Source organism: Bubalus bubalis, chromosome 24 (assembly GCF_019923935.1).
Source record: "Bubalus bubalis isolate 160015118507 breed Murrah chromosome 24, NDDB_SH_1, whole genome shotgun sequence".
Taxonomy (NCBI): domain Eukaryota; kingdom Metazoa; phylum Chordata; class Mammalia; order Artiodactyla; family Bovidae; genus Bubalus; species Bubalus bubalis.
The window spans coordinates 17,467,305-17,492,678 of NC_059180.1; the positions used below are offsets into that span (position 1 = coordinate 17,467,305).

The following is a 25,374-nucleotide window of genomic DNA, read 5'->3' on the forward strand; positions in this document are numbered from 1 at the left end:
AAGCTACCCACCTGCAAGAGAGGAGAGATGGAAACCAAGGCCAGACCAGCAGACGTGCGTGGGTGGAGGGAAGGAGGCCTGATGGGTGGAGGCCTGGTCCCGGGCTTCCTCCGCAGCTCTTCCTGCAGGTATGTGATACCCCTGCCCCCAGCATCCTCACCTGGTCAAAACTCAAAAGAAAACCAATGTTTTATACAAACGAAACAAATGTGTTTATGTGAAGTCTGAAGCCTCCGTCTCTCCTGACCTAAAACCCTCTTTGGAGAGTAGTGACCCCTGGGTAATGGAGACAGCAGGGTGCAGGAGGGGAGCCTACCAGACGTTCTCTTTCTTGACTGGAAACCAGTTGGTGGGAGGGTGCAGAGTGGAAAATCCACCAAGTGAGCGGGGGTGAGCACTTCTCTGAAGGCAGGTCACACTTGGGTAACAAAGACAGAAACCACCCCAGACTCCCCACCACCCAGCAGAGGCCTGAGCTGGGTCCCCGCCCCTGTGACCGGGCCACGGCCACCGTGCTCCAGAGCCCGCAGGCTGCGGCTGTCCTGACGGACCAGTCAGCACAGAACAGTGTTAACAACCGAACTAATGATGAAGCCTGGTGACAGCAGCTGAGGTCTGCAGCACAGCCCCGCCCGTGCCCCATCCCTGGAGCCCTCTGTGGCGAGGGCCAGCGCTGCCCTGTTTCCAGATGGAGATGCACACAGTGGAGCTGCCTGCCCCAAACCACACAGCAGTTCAGCAATGGGGCCGGGCCTGAATCCAGGCAGCCCACCTCGGAGCCCAGGAGCTTCCATGCGGGTTGTGGACCGGGACTGTCCTCCTGGGGGCCTGCCTGCCTGCCTCCGCCACCCACAGTGGCTGGGCCACCCCTGGGCCTGCGTGTCTCTGACGAAGGTGTCCTCAGGCAGCTGGTCCCTGGGCCGGGCACAGTGTGAAGGATGTGTGTGACCACGAGCACGTTCTGTGTGCCCGGCCCCCTGCTCTCGGCTACGACCACCAGAAGCTGACGGAGAAGCTCAGGTCCAGGGCCCGCACGTAATGCCAATGCTTCACTGGGATGAAGAGGACCTCGCCTGGGGACAGGACGCAGGACAGGAAGGGGGCCTCAGCAAACCTGGGGAACTTCTCCAGGTCAGGATTCTCCACATCGACCTGAGAAAGCAAAGGGAGTCACCCGTCTGGTTTCAAGAAACAGGGTGGGGGTCCCACTGGGTCCCCCAGGCCCACCTGGCTCGTGTTGTGAAGAAGGTGTGTGTCATGGGGGTACAGCGCTTCCGACTCCTGCGGGGAGTACAGCCGGATGTACTTCCTGCCCATCACCTGCAGGGAAGAGACCCCCTCCATGAGCAGGTGCCTGCTGTCCCCGCGCACGCCCTCCCCGCCCAGGCTGCCCCACTCCCAGCATTCGTGTTAGGTCGAGTGCCTTTGCTACTGTCCTGAACAGTCAGTAGGCACTTGGCTGTGGCCACTGCTGTTTAAGTGCTTTATGTGTGTTAGCTAATCCTCGCCACGACCAAGGTGGTTTATCATGCCCTCGCCCCGGTTTTACAGGTGAGGATGTGGAGGCACAGAGAGGCCGAGCTGCCCACGTTCACAAAGCTGAGAGGGGACAGCTGTGTTCATACCAGGTGGTCCGGCTCCCAGCCTCTCTGCCGCGCCCCGGGGAATGGGCCCTGGGCTGGAAGAACACTCTGGCTTGTCAAACCTCTCTGCCTATGACAGAAGGTTTTATAACAGATGTATCCCCCTGCCATGTCCCTCCCCTTATAACACACGCAGGCTCCCCTGTCTGCGTCCCAGGAAAACCACCCACTGGCTGAGCAGCTTCCCTGTATTTGGAGAGGGTACTGGCAGGAGAAGCCAGCCCAGCTCTGATGGACAGCAGGGGGGCGGCAGCCGTGGGGGCACTTGCCCCATGCTGAGATGGCACCCCGGCCCTGCTCTGCCTGCATGAGACATCTGATGGGATCCCAGACGATGCAGGAGTCTGGAAGCAGCCCCTCGCCTCCCAGAGGCCCGGTGCCATGTCTCTGGTTTCACTTTGGTCCACGCCCCTGTCTGTGGTTCATCTCCGTGGTGTTTAAACATGGAAAATGTGTGGCTGGGCCAGGAGGAGGGGGAAGGCCGAGGTTCTGAGCAGCTCCAACCTGGGCTAGGAAGTTCTGCTGGGGATCCTGGTGGAGTGGGGAGACGGTGCCTTGTGGACCAAACCAGGCGTTGATGGTGATCTCCTCTTCCTCCCCGTCGCCCAGGCAGCAGTAATCAGGGATGCTGATGTCCTGCTTCAGCTCCGGGATCTGACAAAGCAGATGAGGGGGGTTAAGGCCAGGCCTGTGCGACTCAGCAGCCTAGATGTCAACTGACTCTTAACCAGAAGGCCAATACCGTCTTCTTGTGTAGTATGACGCTAGCCACATTTTACTGCATAGGAATTAAAAAATCAATTTTAAAAAGTAAATATATAATTACTAGGGAAGGGTTATAATTTTCAGATGTCTTTCCATGTCACATGCATTTTGTCTTTATTTCCTTTTTTAAAAAACCTGACACCACTACTTTGTCTTAAAAATAAACCAGCTTGCCATTTTCTAAAGCTATCACAACATTTTAGAAAGTCAAAGAAAAAAAGATGGGACTAAGTATTTATTTATCAAATCTCTGGAGAGGAAGGTTTTTCCAAAATTTACTGATGGTAAAGCAATCACAATCAGTACATTTAAGGCAAATGAAAGTAAGTGTATTAATATAAAATAAGTGTATTCCAATAAAATGGAAAACATCTGAACTGTGGTAAATGAAGGTTAACGTAGAGCATTCATATAAAATAATAGGGATCCCAATAGGTAAAGTTACACAAATAAGCAAAGGACAAAAATCAGATCATACATAAAAAGGCTTTCAGTCCCATCAGCAAAGAAATCCTAATTAAATACTGTCATCATTTCCTACTAATCAAATGAGCAAAGACAGAAGAAGTGATAACACCCAGTGGTGCTGAGGATGTGGTGAAGTGGGCAGCCCCAAGCCAGGCTGCGGGTGGCCTCAAGTGATCATGTGTGGACGTCTTAAAGCCGTGCAGACCTTGACCCAGCTGGGAGTGAGCTTGTGCTGTGCCTTTGTGTGGGGGTGTCCTGGGGTGGGGGTGTCCTCCAGGAGGAGTGACGCTGGGGCTCCGGGGGAGGCGGGGGACAGGCAGGCAAGGTTGCACGAGCAGGTGGGTGGGCTCACCTGCCCCAGCATCATCAGTGAACATCTCTAATGAGGTAAGATTCTCCCTCGGCTTATGGTGGGGTTGCGTCCCAATAAGCCCATGGTAGTTTGAAAATATCAGAAGCTGAAAACAGAACATCATAGCTGCACCTAGCCTGGCTTAAACATGCTCAGAACACTTCCGTTAGCCTACAGCTGGGCAAAAGCATCAAAGGCAAAGTCTATATTATAATGGAGTGTTGACCGATATCACCCAATTTATTGGATACCGTACTGAAAGTGAAAACCAGAATGTCATCCAGGTCCAGAGTGGCTGGAAGTGTATCCATTGCTTACCGGTGTGACTGTGTGATGGACTGCCTTGAGGGACTGGGAGACCCAGCCCAGCATCACACAGTATGGTAAACATACCACTAAGTCCAGGAAGAGAGCATGATTCAAAATCCAAAGTACAGTTTCTACTGAATGCCTATCACTTTGGTACGACCATGAAGTTGAATAATCATAATTTGGGGACTCTACTTTAAAACAGCAAGTACCCTCGTGTAGCCCCCTCATGTCTTCCTATCCCCCACACCCACCCTACTTTCCGACCAGACCGAATGCAGCTGGGGCTCCGTGGCCAGGGCTGGTGAGGAATCCAGCGCCCAGAGGGAGGGGCGGGAGCTGCCTTCTACAGGTCTGGTCAGGAAGTGGTTTCAGCCAGTGTGAGTGGTTTCCTCTGAGACTCTGGTTCTTTCCAAACGAGGCCAATCTACCGTAGCCCTGCTGAACCCCAACTGACAAGACTGCCTGCTATGCTGGCAAGTGCTCAGGGACTCTGGGAAATTAAACACAGAATCAAGTTTGGTCCCCAAAATGTTGCAAAGGGGACCCACTCTGCTAGTTTAATCAGGGATCTTCAGAGTGAGCTCTCCAGGTCTGAAGGGACACCTGCAGGCGGATTGGCCATTCCTTTAGAGCACACATCACTAGGGAAGGCTGGAAAGCTCTCCCTGCGGGGAGCTTGGGCTGTTTTGCATGTAAAAGAGCTGCTGTGTCCACTGCTTTGCGCTGAGTTCATGACCTGAGGTGCCTTGTCCTGTGGGTGGGGGGGGTCCTCAAGCTACATACAGGATCCCCAAGGCCTCTGGGAAGCACCTGCTTCTCCCCTGCCAGGCTCCCTGTCACCACACAGTTTCTGGCTGGGATTACACCAGACCCCGGCCGTATGGGAGCTGGGAAGCTGACTGGTCCCTGGTGACATCATCAGGATTCCTGAGAGGTGACTGGTTGGCCAGATGATGTAATCGGAGGCACGGGCCAAGGATTCAGAGACCCTAAGAGGAGAAACTGTTCCAGGTGGGGCTGAGACTTGAAGGCAGGCCTAGCACAAAATATTCTGAAACATGGGGTCACTGGGAGGAAAGTCAGCAAGAGGTTTTGGGTGGGAGACCTTGAGCTCGGTGGAGAAGGCCCCAGAAGCCGTGCAGAAGCCAGCTGGGTGTCCCTTCTGTGCTGCAGGGCGGCCCCAGGGCTCTGGTTGCTCAGACTGTCCCCATGGTAGTTGGAACAACAGAGGAGAAAACACACCTCTGGGGGCCTAAGACAAAAACGGCTTCAAAGCCTTTGTCCATCTTAAAAATAATCATGTTTTTGCCTTCTTCTCCTCAATGTGTTTCCTTGTATTCTAGTCAAATGGCAATTAGCTGCTCCAGGACAGGGAGCCAAGCTGAGAGCTGAGCCCTGATATGATGGAGGCCAGGGGATGGGACAGGCCAGTCTCTTGAGACCACACAGCAGAGGCCTGATCAACTCAAATCCCCCTTTCCCTCATTTAGCAAGAGAGGACGGGGAAAGGACCCATGAGTCTTTACATGGGGAGGCCTGGGCAAGAGACCATAGCTCACCTGGCCCCATTGCCGCCTCCCCCCTGTAACTTTGGACCTGCAGCTCCCAGAGGCTGGCAGAGTCCCAGCTGGGGCTAGGGGTCAAGATCAGCAGGAACTCACTTGTTCTGGGTCAGGTTGGAGCCTGCCACCCTCACCTGGCTCTCAGAACCAGTTCTGACCACACTTGGGCTTCCAACTCCATCCCCCAGGGGCCACCCACAGGTGGCCTCCTCATCCCTCAGCCCAGTCCCGGGGCCTGGCCTGCCCCCTGCTGCCTGCTGGTGAGAAGGGCAGCAGGTGAGTGTGCCTCCCTGCTCAGAGCAGGGGGCAGAACCAGGAGGAAGCAACTGAGGTTATTACCCCTTTCCTGCCCCCTGGGGCTAGTGCCCCAGAAGGGAGATGGGAGGTGAGAGGGTGAAGGATGGAGGGGTGTGGTCTGACTTACCTGGTCGAAGAGCTGGTGCTGAGCAAGGTACCCGATGTCCTTCGGCTGCTCCACGGGAGAAAAACCAGAGGGGACACAGAAAGCCCTGTTAGTTGTGAGAGAGAGGTCCCTGGAGCTGCCAGTTCAGCTGGCTCTCAGCATCCGGCCCGTGGCAAACACCCAAGGGCCCCCCTCTTCATCCCACTTGGTCCCCCTCCTCCGACCCTGGGGCTAATGTCATCCCTCACCAGCCAGCAGTAATGGGCTGATGGGGGCACTCAGGATCTGGTACTGCCTGTGCTACAGAGGTGGACCTGAGTAAGTCACCCAGGGCCCCAGGGCTCACTTTCCATGAAATGTGAAGGGGTTGCGCACACATAAGGATTTTTTAAAAATAAAAATGGAATCATACAATATGCATTACTTTGAAGTCTGCTTTTCAATTTAATGACACATCGTGACTACCTCTTTAAGTGGACACTTGCATATGCGGCTCGTTCTTTTGATGGATGCATGTTTTATAGACAGGATGCATCATCATCCATTCAACCATCCCCCAGCTGGTAGACATTCACGTGGTTCTACCATGGTGTTTCAGTAAACAGTTGAACGCACGCGTGTGCGCGTGCTGAGTTGCTTCAGTTGTGTCCGGCTCTTCGCCACCCCATGGGCTGTAGCCTGCCAGGCTCCTCTGTCCATGGGATTCTTGAGGCAAGAATACTGGAGTGGGGTGCCATGCCCTTCTCCAGGGGATCTTTCCAACCCACGTCTCTTATGTTTCCTGCATTGGCAGGCGGTTCTTTACCACTAGCGCCACCTGGGAAGCCCAAACAGCCGAATGCTCTGGTCCTTCTGTGTACATGCCTCCAAAAGTAGAACAGTGTGCTCGAGGAGCACACGCATTACACACATTTTAGATCTTAACAGCTTCTGCCAGGCTGTTTTCCCAACACTACAGCATTTATACCCTCGCCAGCTGTTAATGGGAGCACCCACTTTCCCACATCTCTGACCACACAGGAGATGATCATTTTGTGAAAAATTCTGCCGAGCAGACAAAAGAAAAGATCAGTGCTTTTCAAACCGGGCTCCTGGATGCTGAGGGATTCTCTGAATATGCCTGAGGGCTTCTGCAAGGGTCAGATGGGGGCAGGTTAGATGCAATGCTGGGCGCCACTGACCCCAAGAGTGGCCAGAGAGGCCAACAGGTATGAGGAAGAGGAAGACACCCAGGGTCCTCACTGTTGAGAAACAACAAAATGGAAGACAATCTGGCAGTTCCTCCAAAGGTTACACACAGCGCGGCCACCTGATCCAGCAATCCCACTCCGCATATAGACCTAAAAGTGGACTCACATGTCCACACAAAAACGTGCGTGTGAGTGTTCATAGCATTTTTCATACTAGCTGAAAAGTGGACACAACCCAAATGGCCATCCACTGAGGAACGGATAAACAAGATGTGGTCTATCCATCAAAGGGATAGTATTTGGCCATAAAAAGGTATGTGCTGTGACAGAGATCCTTGAAAACATTATGCTAAATGAAGGAAGCCAGACACAGAAGGTCACATGTTGTATGATTCCAACTATGTGAAATATCCAGAATTCGCAAATCCACAGAAACAGAAAGCAGATTCACGGTTGCCTGGGGATAGATGGGGAGGAGATACGGGAAATGACTACTCATGAGCATGGGGTTTCTTTAGGGTGATGAGAATGTTCTGGAATTACAAATCAGTGATGGTTACACCATCTTGTAAATATACCAAAAAGCACTGAATTGTAACCCAAAAATAAACAAATAAAACCCTCCAAAAAACAAAAGGACCTGAAATGGGGACCCATACATCCTGCCTTCCTTGCACTGGCCAGCCTACTGGCCACAGGCCGTTCAAGTATGATTTCTTGACTCCTCCAAAACCTTCCCTGGTGACATATGGAAGTTATTCTGCCCACACATGTAATGCGTTGCCTGCCTCCGGAATATTAGGGGGCTGGAGTCGAATGACACACCTCGTTCCTGATGTACTTGCTGATGAACTCGTTGACCGTCATGAGCGTCTGGGACCACTCCTCGTCCGTGTACCTGGACCCGACCTCCACGGGGACGGTGCGGCAGCCAGCGACTTCCTGGATGTATTCCAGACTATTCGGAAGACAGGGGTCAGCATTGCCGTCGTTATGCTAAGACCTGCTGGGCGCCCTGCTAAACGTGCTTCACACTGGGCTCCTTTCATTGGCACAAAAGCTCACAAGGTGGAGGGAGACCCCACTTCACTGCAGAGGAGATGCAGGTGCGAAGAGCTGAGGTCACTTGCCCGCCTGGCACTGGGCAGCTGTTTGCAGATAAAACTGATGAATCTGGTTCTTGCTGGGCAGCTCTATTTTCCAGCTGGCCTAGCCTCCTAACTTCTCTCTCGCATGCCTTGTCACAAGCAGAGAGACCTTATTTGGGCCAGTGGTGGACAGTACAGGGTGGTGAGGTGCCTGGTGAGTCCTCAGCTCTGGTGGCCGGGTGCCATGTCCAGCCCTGCCTGTCACCCACCAGGGGGCCCACGGCAAGTTTCTTCACCTCTCTGAGCCCTTGTTCCTCGTCTGTAAAACGTAGGTGACGATACTGCCCGTCCCATGTCAGGGAAAACGATTACTCCCACAAAGCCACTGCCAAGGCTCAGGCTGGCTCTGTCACCTGCCTGAGACACACCTCCTCATTTCAAGGCCACCATCCAGCTGCCTGATCTGACGCCTCCACCATGAACCTGGGGAGGGACTCAAAGCAGCCATGAGCAGACAGCAAACCCAGGAGCCCGCGGAGAGGGGGAGGGGCTGTCTTGGGTTCTTATTTCCACTTTCAAGCCTCAGGGATCCCTGAGAAAGTTCACAGAATTCCTGAGATTCTGCAAAATGGCATAATACGCTTAACACTGGACTGCCATGATGCACTCATGAAAAACTGCTTAGGGCAAGCAGACTGCAGCCGGTAAGGACCTTATAACCTCTGGCACTGCTTCAGAGGACTGTGCCTTCCATGTAGGTTTAACCCCTCAGCAGTCTGTCCCACTTAACTGGCAGTTAAGCATCTATGAGGCTGTATTCTCTTGTGGGGTCATGGGAGGAGGAATTTGGGAGTCTTTGGGGATGCTAAGTTGGGAAGAACAACCCTGCAGGCCTCGGCAGACACCCACCTCCACTTATTCATGCACGGCCAGTGGTTGGCCACGCCTTCCAAAATCACAGGCCTCCCTGGAACCAAAAAATGCTTCTTGAAATACTGGAGGGATGGACAGTGAAGCCGGGGCACTGTTCTTTCTGTCGTCACATCTGGAATCGGCATGTGGTCATTCCTCGCTTTCTGTTCAGGAAAGCAAGATGGCAACAAACACAGAAAAGTCAGAATTCGAGGCATTTCACCAGGAATTTGCATCAATGCTAGGAGAGTGGAGGTGTGCTTAGTAACAATAGTAACAGTTAACCTTTATTATCAGTATTACTGTGGAGCTGGAGAAGACTCCTAAGAGTTCCCCAGACCACAAGGAGATCAAACCAGTCAATCCTAAAGGATACCAACACTGAATATTCATTGGAAGGACTGATGCTGAAGCTAAAGCTCCAATACTCTGTCCACTTGATGGGAAGAGCTGACTCATTGGAAAAGACCCCGATGCTGGGAAAGACTGAAGGCAGGAGGAGAAGGGGGCGACAGAGGATGAGATGGTTTGATGGCATCAACCGACTCAATGGACATGAGTTTGAGCAAACTCCGGGAGATGGTGAAGGACAGGGAAGCCTGGCGTGTTGCAGTCCATGGGGTTGCAAACAGCTGGACGAGACTGAGTGATTGGCCACCACCCCGAGGATCTGTGGGGTATTCTCTGGCACGTGCACTCAAACACCAGCGAGGACACAAGTGTTAATCACTCAGTCGTGTCCGACTCTTTGCAACCCCATGGACTAAAGCCCGCCAGACTCCTTTGTCCATGAAATTCTCCAAGCAAGAATACTGGAGTAGGTTGCCATTCCCTTCTCCAGGGGATCTTCCCAACTCAGGGATCTAACCCAGGTCTCCCACATTGCAGGCAGATTCTTTACCACTGAGTCACCAGGGAAGCCCACGAGGACATAGGCAAGGATATAAAGGGCAGGACCAATCAGTCACACAAGTTGTAGCATCTCATCCAAACTTGGCCACACAGAGACAGAGGCAGCCAGAAACGTGGGTGGCACTTCCACCAAGGGGCCAGGATGAGGCTGAGCGAGACAGGCTCCTGTGGACACAGGGCCCAGCCACACCAACCCTCTGAGTCCTTTTTCTCAGGAGCCACAAAGCTCCCACCCTCCCACTCTCCCCAAGGGGCATGGCTTTTGCACAAGCTGAAAAAAAAAAAAAAAAAAAAAAATTAAGGAAACAGGTTGCTCTGTTTCCAAACTGATGCAGATGCCATTTTTCAACAGGGGTCAGCACGCCAGGGGGTTTCCCCCCAGGGGAGAGCTGACCCGTGACTTCTAGGAAAATAGGGCTGATGGATTTTGTTGGGCATGGTCACTGGCTGCCCCGCCCCACCCCCCATGCCTTTGTGCCGGGCGGCTCCTGGCTCGGGCCAGGGGCAGGCCTCTTTCCGGACAGCAGGTGCTTCTGGAGGACGGCGGCAACTTTGAGGAGGATGTCTCCGAGGATGGCCGCCCCCATCAGCAGGCCCATGTCGCAGGCTTTCAGGGCGGCGGCCACAGAGGCAGCGTCCCCAGGCGGCTCGCATAGACACACGGCTTTCAGGAGGCAGCCGAAGGCGTACACCCGCCGCCAGTCCTTATCCACATGCTGCCAGGGCCCCGTGTTGAGCTTCTCCCAGGAGTAGTCCAGGAGCACCTCGCAGGTCTGCAGACACTCGCGCCGCTGGCCTCCGAGGAAGAGCTCGGCGGCTTCCTGCAGCAGCATCAGCATGCTGCCCTCCACCTTCTCTCCCAGCTCCAGCTTCAGCTCCTCTTTCGTGTGGGGCAGGACGGCCTGGAGGGCCTCCCAGAGCGTGTTGGGCCCCGCCATCGGGCCAGGCAGCTCAGTCTGATGGGTGCTAGAGGGAAAAAATATATATATGAACAAACAAATATATACATATATAAATATATATATATATAAAACAAGCCCATCTATATATCTATATATAGATATATAGATGGGTTTCCCAGGTGGCGCTAGTGGTAAAGAACCCACCTGCCAATGCGGGAGATGTCAGAGACATGGGTTTGATCCCTGGGTTGGGAAGATCCCCTGGAGGAGGGCACAGCAACTCACTCCAGTATTCTTCCCTGGAGAATCCCATGGACAGAGGAACCTGGCAGGTTGCAGGGTTGCAAAGCGACTTAGCATGCACACACAGGGAAAAATAAGTTACAGCAAAACATCATGTTCTATGCCTATATACCCGTGGTTCTATATTTTCAAAAAATAAGGCTGGATGGAAGAAAGCTAGGTCTGTGATGACATCCAGTGGCCAGAATGTCAACCACTGAGATTTTTCAAAAACCCAAATGAACTTTTTGGCCAACCCAATATATATAAAGAATTTTCCTAGATAAAGAGATCTAGAGACCACACACAGACCTGGTCCCCTACAGGTTCCCAAGGCTTCCCTACTTGTCCCATGTAATGTACACCGTATCTGCACTGATTCTTCAGCAGCGGTCTTTTCCTGTGAGGGCAGGGGCCCCATCTGTCTGGGGCCACCAGTGTATCTTCAGAGCCTGGCATAATACTATGCACGCAGTGGTCACTGGGCCCATGGTTGTTCAGACAGGAACATGTGCTGTCCTTGTCTGGAATGCCTCCAACACCCCTTCTCTCTGGCGAACTCCTATCCAACCTTTAAGGCCCATCTTAAATGATCCCCTATGTGAAGTGAGCCAAGATTCACTGACAGTGTTTTGGGTTTGAATGGCCCTTGAGTTTCTTGCAGTCGGGCTCATAGTAGGCACTAAATTCAGGCTACTGAGGAACGATACCTTAACCGTCTCAGGAAGAAACCTGGAAATACATAAATCCTATACAAAAAGGTTTATCACAGTTGATGCCTTTAGTAATTTTAGCCTGGACATTATCTACAGATGGCAGGCCAGTCTCCAGGAATAATTACTAATAAGTGAATAGTCTACTGCTCACAACTTATGGTTATCTATTTGCACTACTATGTTGTAGGTGATGGCTTCCAGGTGGCTCAGGGGTAAAGAATCTGCCTGCCAACGCAGGAGACACAAAGGATGCCGGTTCGATCCCTGGGCTGAGAAGATCTCCTGGAGAAGGCAAGGGCACCCCACTCCACTATTCTTGCCTGGGAAACCCCAAGGACAGAAAAACCTGGTGGGCTACAGTCCATGGGGTTGCAAAGAGTTGGATGCGACTGAGCACGCACACAGGCTGTATGTGTTATACTAACAGGTGTCATATCCCTATCACATTTGAAACTAAGAAATAGGGACCATCATGCTTTTGCAGAGACTGCTGTGTGCTGGGGGTCAACACACTTTACCTGTGCAGGGCCAGATATTAAATAGTTTAGGCTTTGCTGGCCATACAGTCACTGCTGCTGCTGCTCTGTTGCTGTAGCGCAAAAGCAGCTTTACAGCGTGTACACAAATGGCTGTGGTGTGTTCCAATGAAACGTCATTTACAAAAACAAACTCTGGCTTAAAGTTCGCCACAGTCCGTTCCATCTGCTTCCTGGGCACACAGTTAGACCTCATTTCTCTGTCTCACTTGCAGTTAAATGTGAGCGTGACACCATGTTCCAGCTAATGCATGGAACGGGGCATGGAAGGGTCCAGGCCTGGTCCATAAACACTTCCTATACGATCTTCCACACTACCCCTACCCACTGACTGGAAGGGGAGGACTCTGATGCCCCAGGGGATGGCAGAGCCGCAAGACAGCCCCCTAACTAGGAATGTCCACGCTGGAATGCTTCGTGAGCAAAAAATAAACTTGTGTTTAGCCACTACGGTGCTGATGCCTGCGGTAACAGTTATCCTGCCCTGACTGATCAGTAACTTCCTTCTGGTGTGGAGGAAAGAGAGCCAGAGAACACAGCGGGCATTTGTTGAGTTTTGGTGGCTTGAAATCTTTTCTCTTTCTTAACAACACATCTCCATTTCCTTTTGAGAGATTCCATCATGCCCCCTGAGTTCAGTGTGGTGGGATGTTGCCAAGGGGTGGGTATGTGACCCAAGCTAGTCAATGAGTTGCCTCTTTTGAATGTAAACTTTAAGTAGATCAACTAGACCAGAGACAGCTGACATTTCATTCTTCCTAGTGGCAGCTTCTGGACCAGATTGTTCTTGCTAGGGTCTCACAATCATGGTCTACAAGTCCTAGAATGCAGAACCATTTTAGTTCTTGTCTTTTCCAAGTACAGTTCTCCAGCTTTTTGTCTATTCCATGGGCTCAACAGCCTTCCAGGAAATTTCCTCTTGCTTATGTCAGCCAGGGTTGGTTTCTGAGGTTCATAATGAAAGAACCCTTCACACTCAGGAGCCACTGTAGATGGATGGTGAAGGCAAAAATGAAGACTTGCTTGTGATAAAGCCCCATCAGATGCTTCACTTCTTGTGACGGAAGAAAGCCAGTCACCCTCTGGCAGAAGAGAGCCCAGTGATCCTTGCTTGCTATTATGAATCCCCCATCTAATCCCCCTGCTCTTGAGTATGGGCAGGACCTGTAATTTGAGTGTAGGCAGAATAATGTCCCCCAAAGATGTCCACATCCTAAACCCCAGAACCTGTGAGGATGTTACCTAACGTGGCAAAAGGGACTTTGCAGATGTAACTAAGAATAAGGGATTATCCTGGCTTATCTGGCTGGGCCCAACCTAACACTGAAGTCCTTGACATGATCGTTCCTGGCTAAAGTAAGGGTCAGAGGGAAATGTGATTACAGAATTGTCAGAGAGATGCAGTGTTGCTTTGAAGATGGAGGAAGGGAGTCCCAAGCCAGGGAACATGGGCAGTCTCTAAAAGGTGGAAAAGGCAAGGAAACAGATTCTCCCCTAGAGCCTTCAGAAGAGGATGAAGCCCTCCTGAGACCTTGATTTTGATTCCATGTTGCACTTTTGGCCTACAGAACTGTAAGCTAATAAATTCTTATTGCTTTAAGTCACCAAGTTTGTGATAATTAGTTACATCAACAATAGAAAACTATTAATACATGCCTCCAACCAACAGCTGTGTAGGTCTGGTGTGTGTTAAGTGTGCTGGTCTCTCAGTCATGTCTGACTCTTTGCGACTCCATGGACTGTGGCCTGCCAGGCTCCTCTGTCCATAGACTTCTCCAAGAAGAATACTGGAGTGGATAGCTGTTCCCTTCTCCAGGGGATCTTCCCAACCAAGGGATGGAACCCAGGTCTCTTGCATTGCAGGCAGATTCTTTACCGTCTGAGCCATGTGTAGCTATTAACTTTTTGGCCTAAGAGATGAGATGTCATTTCTGGGATCAGGTTCCATAAGACTGGAACATTCATTTTGCTGGCAGACTCTCTCTGCTGCCTTCTTGGTTTGCATGCACTGATGAGCAAGTGGCCCTGCTGTAGGGGCCCATATGACAAAGAACTCAGGGTGGCTTAGAACAACAGCAAACCAGGAACTGAGGGCCCTCCTGGAATCCAACAGCCCTCCAGGAACTGAATTTTCCCAACAACCACAGCTGCTTAGTGGAGTAGGAAATGGTAACCATCTCCAGTATTTGTGACTGGAGAATTCCATGGACAGAGGAGCCTGGCAGGCTACAGTCCACTAGGTCACAGAGTTGGAGCCGACTGAGTGGCTGAGCATGCATGCATACAGGTGCTTAGATCTTTGCTCAGTTGAACCTTCAGATAAGAGCTCAGCATTGACACCATAACTGGAGCCTTGTGAGAGATCCTGATGCAGGAAAAAACCAGCTAGCCACACCCAGACTCCCAACCTGCAGAAACTGAGATAAGAAACATGTCTTGTTTTAAGCCACTAAATTTATGGTGATTTGTTACACAGTAATAGATAATAAGGCAAAAGGAGACGACAGTGGGAGAGGATGAGATGGTTGGATGGCATCACCAACTCAATGGACATGAACTTGGGGCAAACTCCAGGAGATGGTGAGGGACAGGGAGGCCTGGCGTGCTGCAGTCCATGGGGTCGCAAAGAGTCAGACACGACTTAGTGACTGAACAACAGAAGATAATAAACACTTCTACCAGATTTCCTGGACACCTTGGGACTCTTATCTATAACTCAGAGAGAACAGGAAGACAGACATGGCTCCTTTCGGCCCTAATGTGTGTGAAGAGGTCAGCAGTAGATAGAGAAGCAAACTTACGTGAAGGATGCTAGAGATATGGCCCCTGAAGGTGCGCCAGGCAAGCCATTCCTATTTCTGGGCTCCATTCCAGCTCACTCCTCACCAGCTCAGGAATATTTGGTATTCAGCAGGTAGAATCCATAAGAGTATTATATGAATTGCCTCATTCCCTCCCCCAAATGATGACCCTACAAAGCTGATGACGTACATGAAGTGTTTACTGTAAGCCAGGAATGCTCCAAGTACTTTATATATACTCAGTTCTTACAGAAATTCTGAGAAAAGTATTATCACCTCCATCTTACAGATAAGGAAGCTACAGCAGAGAAGTTAAATGACTTCCTAAAGCAATTCAGCTAGTTTAAGAGGTGGAGCAGAAGTTTCAAACTCAGGCAGGACTTCCCTGGTGGTCCAGTGGTTAAGAATCCACCTGCCAGTGCAGGGCACACCAGTTCGATCCCTGGTCTGTGAAGATCCCCCATGCCTCGGGGCAACTAAGCCTGTGCATCACAACTATGAACCTGTGCTCTAGACACCACACTCTGCAACAAGAGACACCACCTGAATGCGAATCCCAAGCGCTGCTTGGGATTAACCCAAGAGAGTAACCCCTGCTCTCTGCAACTAGGAAAAGCCCGCATGCAGCAAGGACAAGTTAGCACAGCCAACGTAAATAAATATTAAAAAAAAAAAACCCAAACCTCAGTCTAGTCCCCCAATCCATGATCTTATAGATGAGGGAATAGAGCCACAAGACCACGAGCCAACACATGGTGAAGCCAGACATCTGGGTTAATTCCATTTTTCTTTTTGGCCACACCATGCAGCATGTAGGATCTTAGTTCCCAGGCCAGGGATTGAACCCATGGCCCCTGTGATGGAAGCACGGAGTCCTAAACACTGGGCCGCCGGGGAATTCCCTAGGTTAACTCTGAAGAAAACTCTGAGGAATTATTATTATCCTCATTCTACAGATGAGAAAATCGTATCACTTCCCATAAGAGAAGGGCAAACCTTTCCCACTTGTTACTGTTTTTGAGGGACCTCATCCTGGTCCTGTGCAAAAGTAAGAGTGGTCTATTATGGTTTCCCTAGCATCCCTGTCTAATTTTCTTCCTCACAATATTGGGAAGTGAACAGGGATGTATGTGGTCATTTCCCCTGAAACCCCACCCTCCTATTTTGCTGATGAGGAAACTAAAGTCCAGGAGAAAAAATGAAGTGACTCGACCAAAACACCAGTCAATCAAAGGCACAGAGACAGGACTTAAAACTTCTGGTCAACCTCCATGCCCTTTTCCTCTGTACCACGTCAATGCTCCATGGTTTGTCTGTCTTTTGGGCCTCCTCATGCAGCTTGCAGATCTTAGCTCCCCAGCTAAGACTGAACCCGCGCTCCTGCAGTGAAAGCGCCGAGTCCAAGCTTCTGGATCGCTAGGGAATCTCCAATGCTGCCTGCTTTGTGTACATTATCTAACATATCCCTCACAACTCTACAATGTAAGGTTTTACAGGTGAGTGAAATGAGATTTGAGAAAATAAGCAATTTGTCCTAAACTTTATAGCAAGTGGCAGTGTGTACCCAGAACACGCTTTGTGTTCAGGCATAAGGACTGTGTCAGCTTTTGGAGCTCTGGATCCCACCTCAAGCCTTGGTTCACAGTGGTTATCCTTCCCAGCTGGCTTACTGCGTGACAGGACTTGGACAGCCTGAGTGGCCTGGCCCAAGCCTGCCAGGATGATTCCTATCTCTAGCTCCTAGAAGATTCTTAAACAAATTGCATTGGCCTCGTTAATAGCAATCTTAGAAGAGTTTCACAGTGCAGCCTTCCAGCGCTGGTGGTCTTATCCACCAGCCACACGCAGAAGAGCACGTGGACCCACCAACTGGGTGGCCTCAGGGCTCATCTCCCTGAGTGTCTCACATAAGTCTTATAAAGCAATTTTTTTTCAAGTGGCAAAACCAGGAGTAATTTTAATTTTCTTCCTTTCTGCTTTCCATATTTAAAAAATTTTTATTTGCTTTTGATTCAAGGATAATTGCTTTACAATATTGTGCTAGTTTCTGCCATACAGGGGGGCTTCCCTGATAGTTCAGTTGGTAAGGAATCCGCCTGCTATGCAGGAGACCCTGGTTCGATTGATTCCTGGCTCAGGAAGATCCCCTGGAGAATGGATAGGCTACCCACTCCAGTATTCTGGCCTGGAGAATTCCATGGACTGTATAGTCCATGGGGTTGCAAAGAGTCGGACAGGACTGAGCGCCTTTCACTGCCATACAGCAACATGAATCAGCCACAGGTATACATACGTCCCCTCCCTCTTGAACCCCCCTGCTCCCCCCCCATCCCCCCCATCCCACCCCTCTAGGTTGTCGCAGAGCACTGGTTTGAGCTCCCTGAGTCGTATTTGAAAAATCTCATCTTGGGTGTGGAAAGACCTCAGAGGCCTCATATTCTGGCTTCTCACAAAGGTCTATAAAAAGGTCTCCCAGAAGACCACTTATTTGCCTTAATGGAAAAACGGCTTCTACTGGGCCTATGTACCAGCTCTGTAAATTGGTCTTTTGTGGCCTTATTAAATAGCTTCCCAGAGGGTTTCAAATGACCTATAAACTAGTTCCCTGGGATGCAGAATTTTAACCTTTGCAAACCGGCCTCCCCAGGTGACCTTGCAGAGCTCACACAGGCCTGACAAAACCAGCCTTCAAGGTGCCCTCATGTGCTGCTTTGCAAAATGGCTTCCCCAGGTGGTCTTGTATTTGGTTTTCATAAATACAAACGAAAGGTGGCAGAATGGCTGCTTTGCCAACTGGTTGTGGGAGAGCCTCAGGTGGATGGCCACATGGGCCACCCTTCTGAGAGGGAGGGCCCCAAGATGGCTGTACAAAACAGCCTCCTCTTGGCCACATTAAATAGCCAGAGTAATTTGCTTTGGATCCAGAGTTCCTCAGCAAATGTCTTACAACCAGGCCTCAGATTCTTATGCTGACAATGCAGGACACAGCCTTTCAGAGGTGGGAGCTTCAGGATAGCTGAGTTCGTTTTCAAAATGGTTTTATAGGTTGCCTCTGTATGAGTCACTGAAATGGCCCTGCAGGTCTCATGATTGACCTTAAACACTAGCCTCCCAGAGAGCCTTACGAGGGCACCACGTGGCGGCCACAGTGAAGTGCCATGCTGGCCACCATCGGTGTGCGTGCGTACGTGTGCGTTAAGTCACTTCAATCCTGTCCAACTCTTTGCGACCCCATGGACCATAGCCTGCCAGGCTCCTCCGTCCATGGGATTCTCCAGGCACGAATACTGGAGTGGGTTGCCATGCCCTCCTCATGGGGATCTTCCCGATGCAGGGAGTGAACTCCCGTCTCTTCCATCCCTTGCACTGGCAGGCGGGTTCTTTACCACTAGCACCTCCTGGGAGTAGTCTTATACACGACTTGGTCCCACAGGCCTCCCAGAACATTTCCTGATTTGGCTTTTTAAATAGTTGCCATTTCAAACAGCCTTCAGGGGAGGAGTCACATCCTATTATATAAATCTCTTCCAAAGTGGTCTCATGATCTGCTTTAAAAACTGGCTTCTTTACATATTGGGCTCTTGTGTCAGGGCCAGGGGAGGCCTGGACTTTGTCTTAGCTTTACAAACCTATCTTCTGTGATTCCTGTTAGCCATCTGAAATGGGCTTAGAGAAGACAGGCCCCTCCCTGGCTGTATGAAACAGTCATCCAGAGGAGCTGGCCTTACGAGGCTGTAAGCAGCAGCTTTCACACGACCAGTTGATACAGCCTTTCAGTGAAGGTCAGGAATAGGCTACATGACACTGCTTTTCTGAATGGCCTCACTTTGGTGCATGCGTGCTAAGTCGCTTCAGTCGTGTCTGACTCTTTGCAACCCTGTGAACTGTAGCCCACCAGGCTCCTCTGTCCATGGGATTCTCCAAGCAAGAGTACTGGAGTGGGTTGCCATGCCCTCCTCCAGGGAATCTTCCCAATCCAGGGATCATACATGCATCTCTTACATCTCCTGCACTGGCAGGCAGGTTCTTTACCAGTAGCACCACTGGGAAGCCCCCATTCAGGCCTCACATCCAGGCTTTACAAATCAGGCTTCCAGCATTCCCCATTGGTCTGACAGAAAGGTTTCTTGACAATTGTTACCAAGCAATTTTCTGGAGAAGGGTATCAGCCTGAATAGCCTCATGGCCTGGCTTTGCTGATTTGCTTCGCAGAGTTCCTCACTGAATTTCCTTTTTAATAAAAGGTTGTAGTACATGAAGGGGCCTTCCAGAGGAGGGAATCAGGGTAAATTGTATGAACAATCTTTCAGAGTGGGACTGTGGACTGGCCTTTACACTGCCCACCTGCCCACCCCCCACACCTGACCAAGAGCTCCACATAAAAGGGATAAGCATGTTGCACAAACAGCCTCTGGTAATCAGCTACAGGTCGGTTAACCACAGAATTTACCATACAAACCAGGATGCCAGGCAGTGCTGAGTTGCTCAGTCATGTTCAACTCTTTTGTGACCTCATGGACTGTAGCCTACCAGGCTCCTCTGTCCGTGGAATGTCCCAGGCAAGAATACTGGAGTGGGTTGCCATTTCTTACTCCAGGGGATCTTTCCAACCCAGGGTTCAAACCTGAAGCTCCCATGTCTCCTGCACTGGCAGGTGGATTCTTCGCCTGGGAAGCAGAATGCTATATATATAAGCCTTTTATTTATAAGCCTAAGCTTGGTAAAATATACATTTATTTTTCTCTTTCAAAATTGTTTATTCTCATCATTTTCTCTGTTCTTTACTGCTTGGGACTGTCATTTCTGCATGTAGGAATTTCACCTTACACAAGTCGAATGCTGGAAGTGCTGAATACTGGAAGTAGCTTTCAGGGACAAGTCATAAACTGGCATTATTCGAGGCAAATTGAGACCCACAGTCCCCCAAATTATCCGTTCAGTTCAGTTCAGTCGCTCAGTCATGTCCGACTCTTTGCAATCCCATGGACTGCAGCATGCCAGGCCTCCCTGTCCATCACCAACTCCTGGAGTTTACCTAAACTAATGTCCACTGAGTCCGTGATGCCATCCAACCAGCTCATTCTCTGTCATCCCCCTTTCCTCCCACTTTCAATCTTTCCCAGCATCAGGGTCTTTTCAAATAGTCAGTTCTTCGCATCAGGTGGCCAAAGTATTGGAGTTTCAGCTTCAGCATCAATCCTTCCAATGAATATTCAGGACTGATTTCCTTTAGGATGGACTGGTTGAATCTCCTTGCTGTCCAAGGGACTCTCAAGAGTCTTCTCAACACCACGGTTCAAAAGCATCAATTCTTTGGCACTCATCTTTCTTTATAGTCCAACTCTCACATCCATACATGACTACTGGAAACACCATAGCTTTGACTAGATGGACCTTTGTTGGCAAAGTAATGTCTCTGCTTTTTAATAATCTGTCTAGGTTGGTCATAACTTTTCTTCCAAGGAGCAAGCATCTTTTAACTTAATGACTGCAGTCACCATCAGCAGTGATTTTGGAGCCCAAGAAAATAAAGTCTGTCACTGTTTCCACTGTTTCCCCATCTATTTGCCATGAAGTGATGTGACCAGATGCCATGATCTTAGTTTTCTGAATGTTGCCATATGAAAAAGCCCGAGTGGCCTTGTAAACTCACCTTAAAATCAGTCTCCCTGGGTTTAACTGGTATGGGCCTTAAAAGATGTCTTGTTGGTTACAGACGGCTGTTTTTTGAAAGGGGTGAGGGTAAAGGTGAACTGCCTTTTATAAAAGGTTGTATTAAATGAACGAACCTTCCAGAGAATGTTCCTGTGTCCTAGCTTTGTAAACTGACCTCCCAGAGCACCACCTGTCTGTATTGGCCTCTCCATGTAAGACAGCTTTCATGGGAAGGTCAGGTACTGGCTGCATAGAACTGCTCTCAGTGGACTGTCTTGACTTCTTCAATAAAGGTCTGTTTGCTGGCATATGAAATAATCTTGAAAAGGCAGGGGTGGTACTGGGGGGGTTGTCAGAAAAAGACTGTATGAGATAGCCTCTCAAAGTGACTTTTGTCTTGGCTGTACAGACCACTCTAAAGTGAACTTCAAAACAGCTTCTTGCTGGTCACATAAAACACCAAGGAGCCAAGTACAGGCTGTACACAACCAACGGCCTAACTCGGGTCCTGAGCTTCATGAATTCACATCCAGATGGAGTACATCATTGGAAGGTGGTGTCTGGTTGGCTGTTAGACAACAACCCAAGTGGGTTCCTGTCAGCTCTAAAATAAAGCCTTCAAGGAAGCCGCTGCAGTCATCCCAGAAATCTCTTAAATTATCTTTAAGGCTCTGAAGTGCTTCTCGGAATATTCAGCTTCAATCTAGCTTTCTGGGAACAGGCTGCTCAGTTCTGTAAAGTGCAGAAAGGCTTGGGCTGGAGCCGGCTGGTGTGATCCGAACACCTGCCCTGACTTGCTCTAACCCTGCTAAGCACCAGGACTTATCTTTGCTGGATTCCGAGGGTGCATAATGCGACACCTATGCTCAGAGTTAACCCCTATTGAGTCAGACACCCCCTTCCTCCAGGCGGCCACATGCACAGGCCCCATCGGGTCCTCCAGGAAGGGTGGGCTGGACGGGCTCTATGTATCCCCACCACGCCTCCACTGGGAAGTTTCACACCTTTTCCCTTCCCAGCGCCTCTCCCGGGACTTTTATTTCCCTCGGTCTGCATTCGGGGCCCGATGGTTCAAGCCTGCTCAGTCTTCCTAGTTCTAGATCAACAAAGGGTAACTGGCCAGGCAGAGATGGGCGGCATGCACCTGCCGGTACAAATACTGCGAAGCGTAGGGGCCTTCGAGTCGCATCAGTGAAAGTTGCTCAGTCGTGTCCGACTCTTTGCGACCCTGTGGACTCTACAATCCATGGAATTCTCCAGGCCAGAATACTGGAGTGGGGTGCCTTTCCCTTCCCCTCCAACGGATCTTCCCAACTCAGGGATCGAACCCAGGTCTCCCCCATTGCTGGCGGATTCTTTACCAGCTGAGCCACCAGGGAAGCCCAAGAATACGGGAGTGGGTAGCCTATCCCTTCTCCAGGGGATCTTCCCTACCTAGGAATCGAACCCAGGGGTCTCCAGCATTGCAGGCGGATTCTTTACCCGCTGAGCTATCAGACAAGCCCTGAGCTACGAAACAACCAGACACCAAAAACCGCGCAAGCGCACAACAACCTGGTCGTACGCAAGCGCAAATAGCAGTACCTGGCATAAGGAGAGCACTACGCACGCGCGGGACCTAGGCCCTCTCCTCGGCGGCTCTGGAGAGTCGATCGGCTTAAACTGCGTTCTCAGAGCGCATGCGCCGCCCCGGTTTTCCCCTCTCCAAGGCCCCGCTGAGTTTCGGGCTTTGAAGGGCTGCCTTGGGCTTTCCAAGGCGCACGCGCGAGACGGTCCCTGCCCGCTTTCCATCTATATCCGACGCCTGCGCAGTCCTCCCCCTTAGTCCGGCCTCCGCTTCTAAGGAGGCAGAGCTGCCTACTCCTCTCGAGTTGCTCACCTACCTGGCTCAGATTTGGACGGTATCGACTCGCCGGAGGACGGCGACGATTTGTACTTTGAAAACCGAACGCTCCAGCCCTCTTCGAGTAGTCAGAGGCTTGCCGGAGTATCGATCACTCGCAGCTCGATTGCCCACCAAGGCATTCCTAGCGAAGCGCCGAGTGATCGATGCCGTGGCCCCGCCCCGCCCATTTTAAAGGCGGGAGGGTGGAGCTATGGCCTAGGGTTGTTGGGCTTTTCCCTGGGTTTCTCCTCTGTGGCGTGGGGACACGTGCGATTACTTCTGTAACGGTAACTTCGTTTACAAAGCAGTTTCTCACCCACATTTTATCAGTCAGTCCTCTTTTTACAGAGAGATGAATCGAGGTAAACCAGTCCATCCTAAAGGAAATCAATCCTCAATACTCATTAGAAGGACTGATGCTGAAGCCGAAGCTCCAGTACTTTGGCCACCTGATGCGAAGAACCGGTTCATTAGAAAAGACCCTGATGCTGGGAAAGATTCAAGGCAGGAGGAAGAGGGAATGACAGAGGATGAGATGGTTGGATGGCATCACCGACTGGATGGACATGAGTTTGAGCAAGTTCCTGGAGAGGGTGAAGGACAGGGAAGCCTGGCGTGCTGCAGTTCATGGGCTTGCAAAGAGTCGGGCAGTACTGACCAACTGAACAACAGCAGAATCAAGGTTCAGTGAAATAAAGTGGCCAAATATTTGTACTGTAGGAAAGTCGCAGATGCTGACTTTTCAAAGTTCACCCCCAAGTGCTGCATCCACGGCCTGTGGAAGTGAGGAGGACCAGGGTGTCAGTGTGGAGTGGCATGCAGGGGGTCAGAGCCTTCACTTCTGCCACTGCTGCCTTGATGTTGGGTGGTGTGGGCATCACCCCAGGGCGTCTGGTTTTGATCATTCACCCTATGACCTTAAAGGACCAGGCCGTTGGAAGCGCTGAGCAGATGTGTTTGAAGTACTGAGCAGATGCATTTGAAGCGCTGAGCAGAATGCTGAGAGTTTGGCTCATACTGGTTTTGGAGGCTGGGTAGAAATCGGAAGGAAACTCATTTACTGGTGTTAAAGAAAACTTTATTTGTGACATTGGTTAAAGAAGGTATTGTTTAGTCGCTAAGTCATGTCCAACCCTTTGCAACCCCATGGAATGGAGCCTGGGAAGCTCTTCTGTCCATGGGATCTTCCAGGCAAGAATACTGGAGTGGGCTATCATTTCTTTCTCCAGGGGATCTTCCTGACCCAGGGTTCAAACCTGGGTGTTCTGCATTGGCAGGTGAGTTTTTTTTTTTTACCACTAAGCCACCTGGGAAGCCCTAAAATCAGACTTTATCCGTGGAAGACTGCTGCAGTGGAGTGTGGGGTGGAGGTGCGGTATGTTGTGATAGCATAGAGATGGAGTAGAGCTCTGAACAGAGGAAGGACAAGTGGAGATTGATAGCCAAGGAGCAAGGTCTGGCTCAGCGGACAGAAACTTACTAAGAGGAAGCATCATGGGTAAGGGGAATTCTAACTGCACCAAGTTCACAGAATTTTTGCTGATGGCAGGCCAGGGTGATAAGATATCAAGGACAGAGGATAAGGATTGTGATCAGATATGAAGGGTCGGGGATTTTTGCTAAAATGACCCATCAGAATTCTTGGTGAAACTAGACTAAACAGATTAAAAGCAGAGCCCAAAGGCACGGTCTAGTTACAAAGAGGACTCTTCAGAAGAGTCTGACTAGAGTTAAGTTGAGGAGAGTCTTTGTCACTGGTTACCAGGGATGTGTCGTTCGTTGTCTGGGCCCCTTAGATTTCCCAAAATTACATAATTGTCTCCACAACCCTGTGTTGTTCAGTTGCTGAGTCATGTCCAACTCTTTGTGACCCCATGGACTGCAGCACCCTGGACTTCCCGTGCTTCACCATCTCCCAGAGCTTGCTCAAACTCATGTCCATCGAGTGATGCCGTTCAGCCATCTTATCCTCTGCTGTCCCCGTCTCCTCCTGTCTTCAATTTTTCCCAGCATCAGAATCTTTTCCAGTGAGTTGGCTCTTTGCATCAGGTGGCCAAAGTATTGAAGCTTCAGCCTCAGCATCAGTCATTCCAATGAATATTCAGGATTGATTTCTTTTGGGATTGATGGTGGTTTAGTTGCTAAGTCATGTCCGACTCTTGGGACTCCATGGACTGTGTAGCCTGCCAGGCTCCTCTGTCCATGGGATTCTACAGGCAAGAATACTGAAGTAGGTTGCCATTTCCTTCTTCAAGGGATCTTCCTGACCCAGGAATCAAACCCAGGTCTCCTGTATTGCAGGCAGATTCTTTACTGACTGAGCTACAAGGGAAGTCCTCCTTCAGGATTGACTGGTTTGATCTCCTTGCAGTCCAAGGGATTCTCAAGAGTCTTTACCAACACCACAGTTCGAAAGCATCAGTTTTTTGGAGCTCGGCCTTCTTTGTGGTCCAACTCTCACATCCATATATGACTACTGGAAAAACCATAGCTTTGACTAGACAGAACTTTGTCAGCAAAGTAATGTCTCTGCTTTTTAATCACCTATACAAACCTAATGTATAGGTTTGTCATAGCTTTTCTTCCAAGGACAAATGTCTTTTAATTTCATGTCTGCAGTCACCATCTGCAGTCATTTTGGAGTCCAAGAAAATAAAGTCTGTCACTGTTTCCATTGTTTCCCCATCTATTTGCCATGAAATGATGGCACCAGATGCCGTGATCTTTGTTTTTTTGAATGTTAAGTTTTAAACCAGCTTTTTCCACAACCCTGTGCAGTCAAGATTATCATGTTGATCTCAGTGACCTTGACCTGGCAGTAGCTTGAAGCAAAATTTCAGTTCCCTGGCCAGAGACTGATGTCAGGCCTTGACAATGAGAGTGCTAAATCTAGCCCCTAGACCACCAGGGCAGAGGCCAGTGACAAGGCCCTGGCTCATAAGCTCTATGGAAATGCTTTTCCACATAGAGAGTAGTGAAGCAAGTAAGGT

General features: G+C 50.3%; 1 protein-coding gene across 2 annotated transcripts; it reads right to left on the reverse strand.

Moving 5' to 3' along the window:
- Positions 1-186: 186 nt before the first annotated feature.
- On the reverse strand, positions 187-22,527 carry KDM8 (lysine demethylase 8). 2 transcript variants are annotated; one of them, XM_006070577.4, is made up of 8 exons: positions 22,383-22,527; positions 10,078-10,573; positions 8,693-8,859; positions 7,521-7,653; positions 5,527-5,571; positions 2,148-2,297; positions 1,228-1,320; positions 187-1,152 (listed from the first exon to the last, which is right to left on the reverse strand). In XM_006070577.4, the coding sequence occupies exons 2-8, from the start codon at positions 10,543-10,545 to the stop codon at positions 988-990; spliced, it is 1,221 nt and encodes a 406-aa protein (XP_006070639.1). In that variant the 5' UTR covers positions 10,546-10,573; positions 22,383-22,527; the 3' UTR covers positions 187-987. The 2 variants fall into 2 exon arrangements, with proteins under 2 accessions (XP_006070639.1, XP_025131299.1); XM_025275514.3 differs by lacking the exon at positions 22,383-22,527 and adding an exon at positions 22,084-22,263.
- Between the last annotated feature and the right edge of the window lie 2,847 nt (positions 22,528-25,374).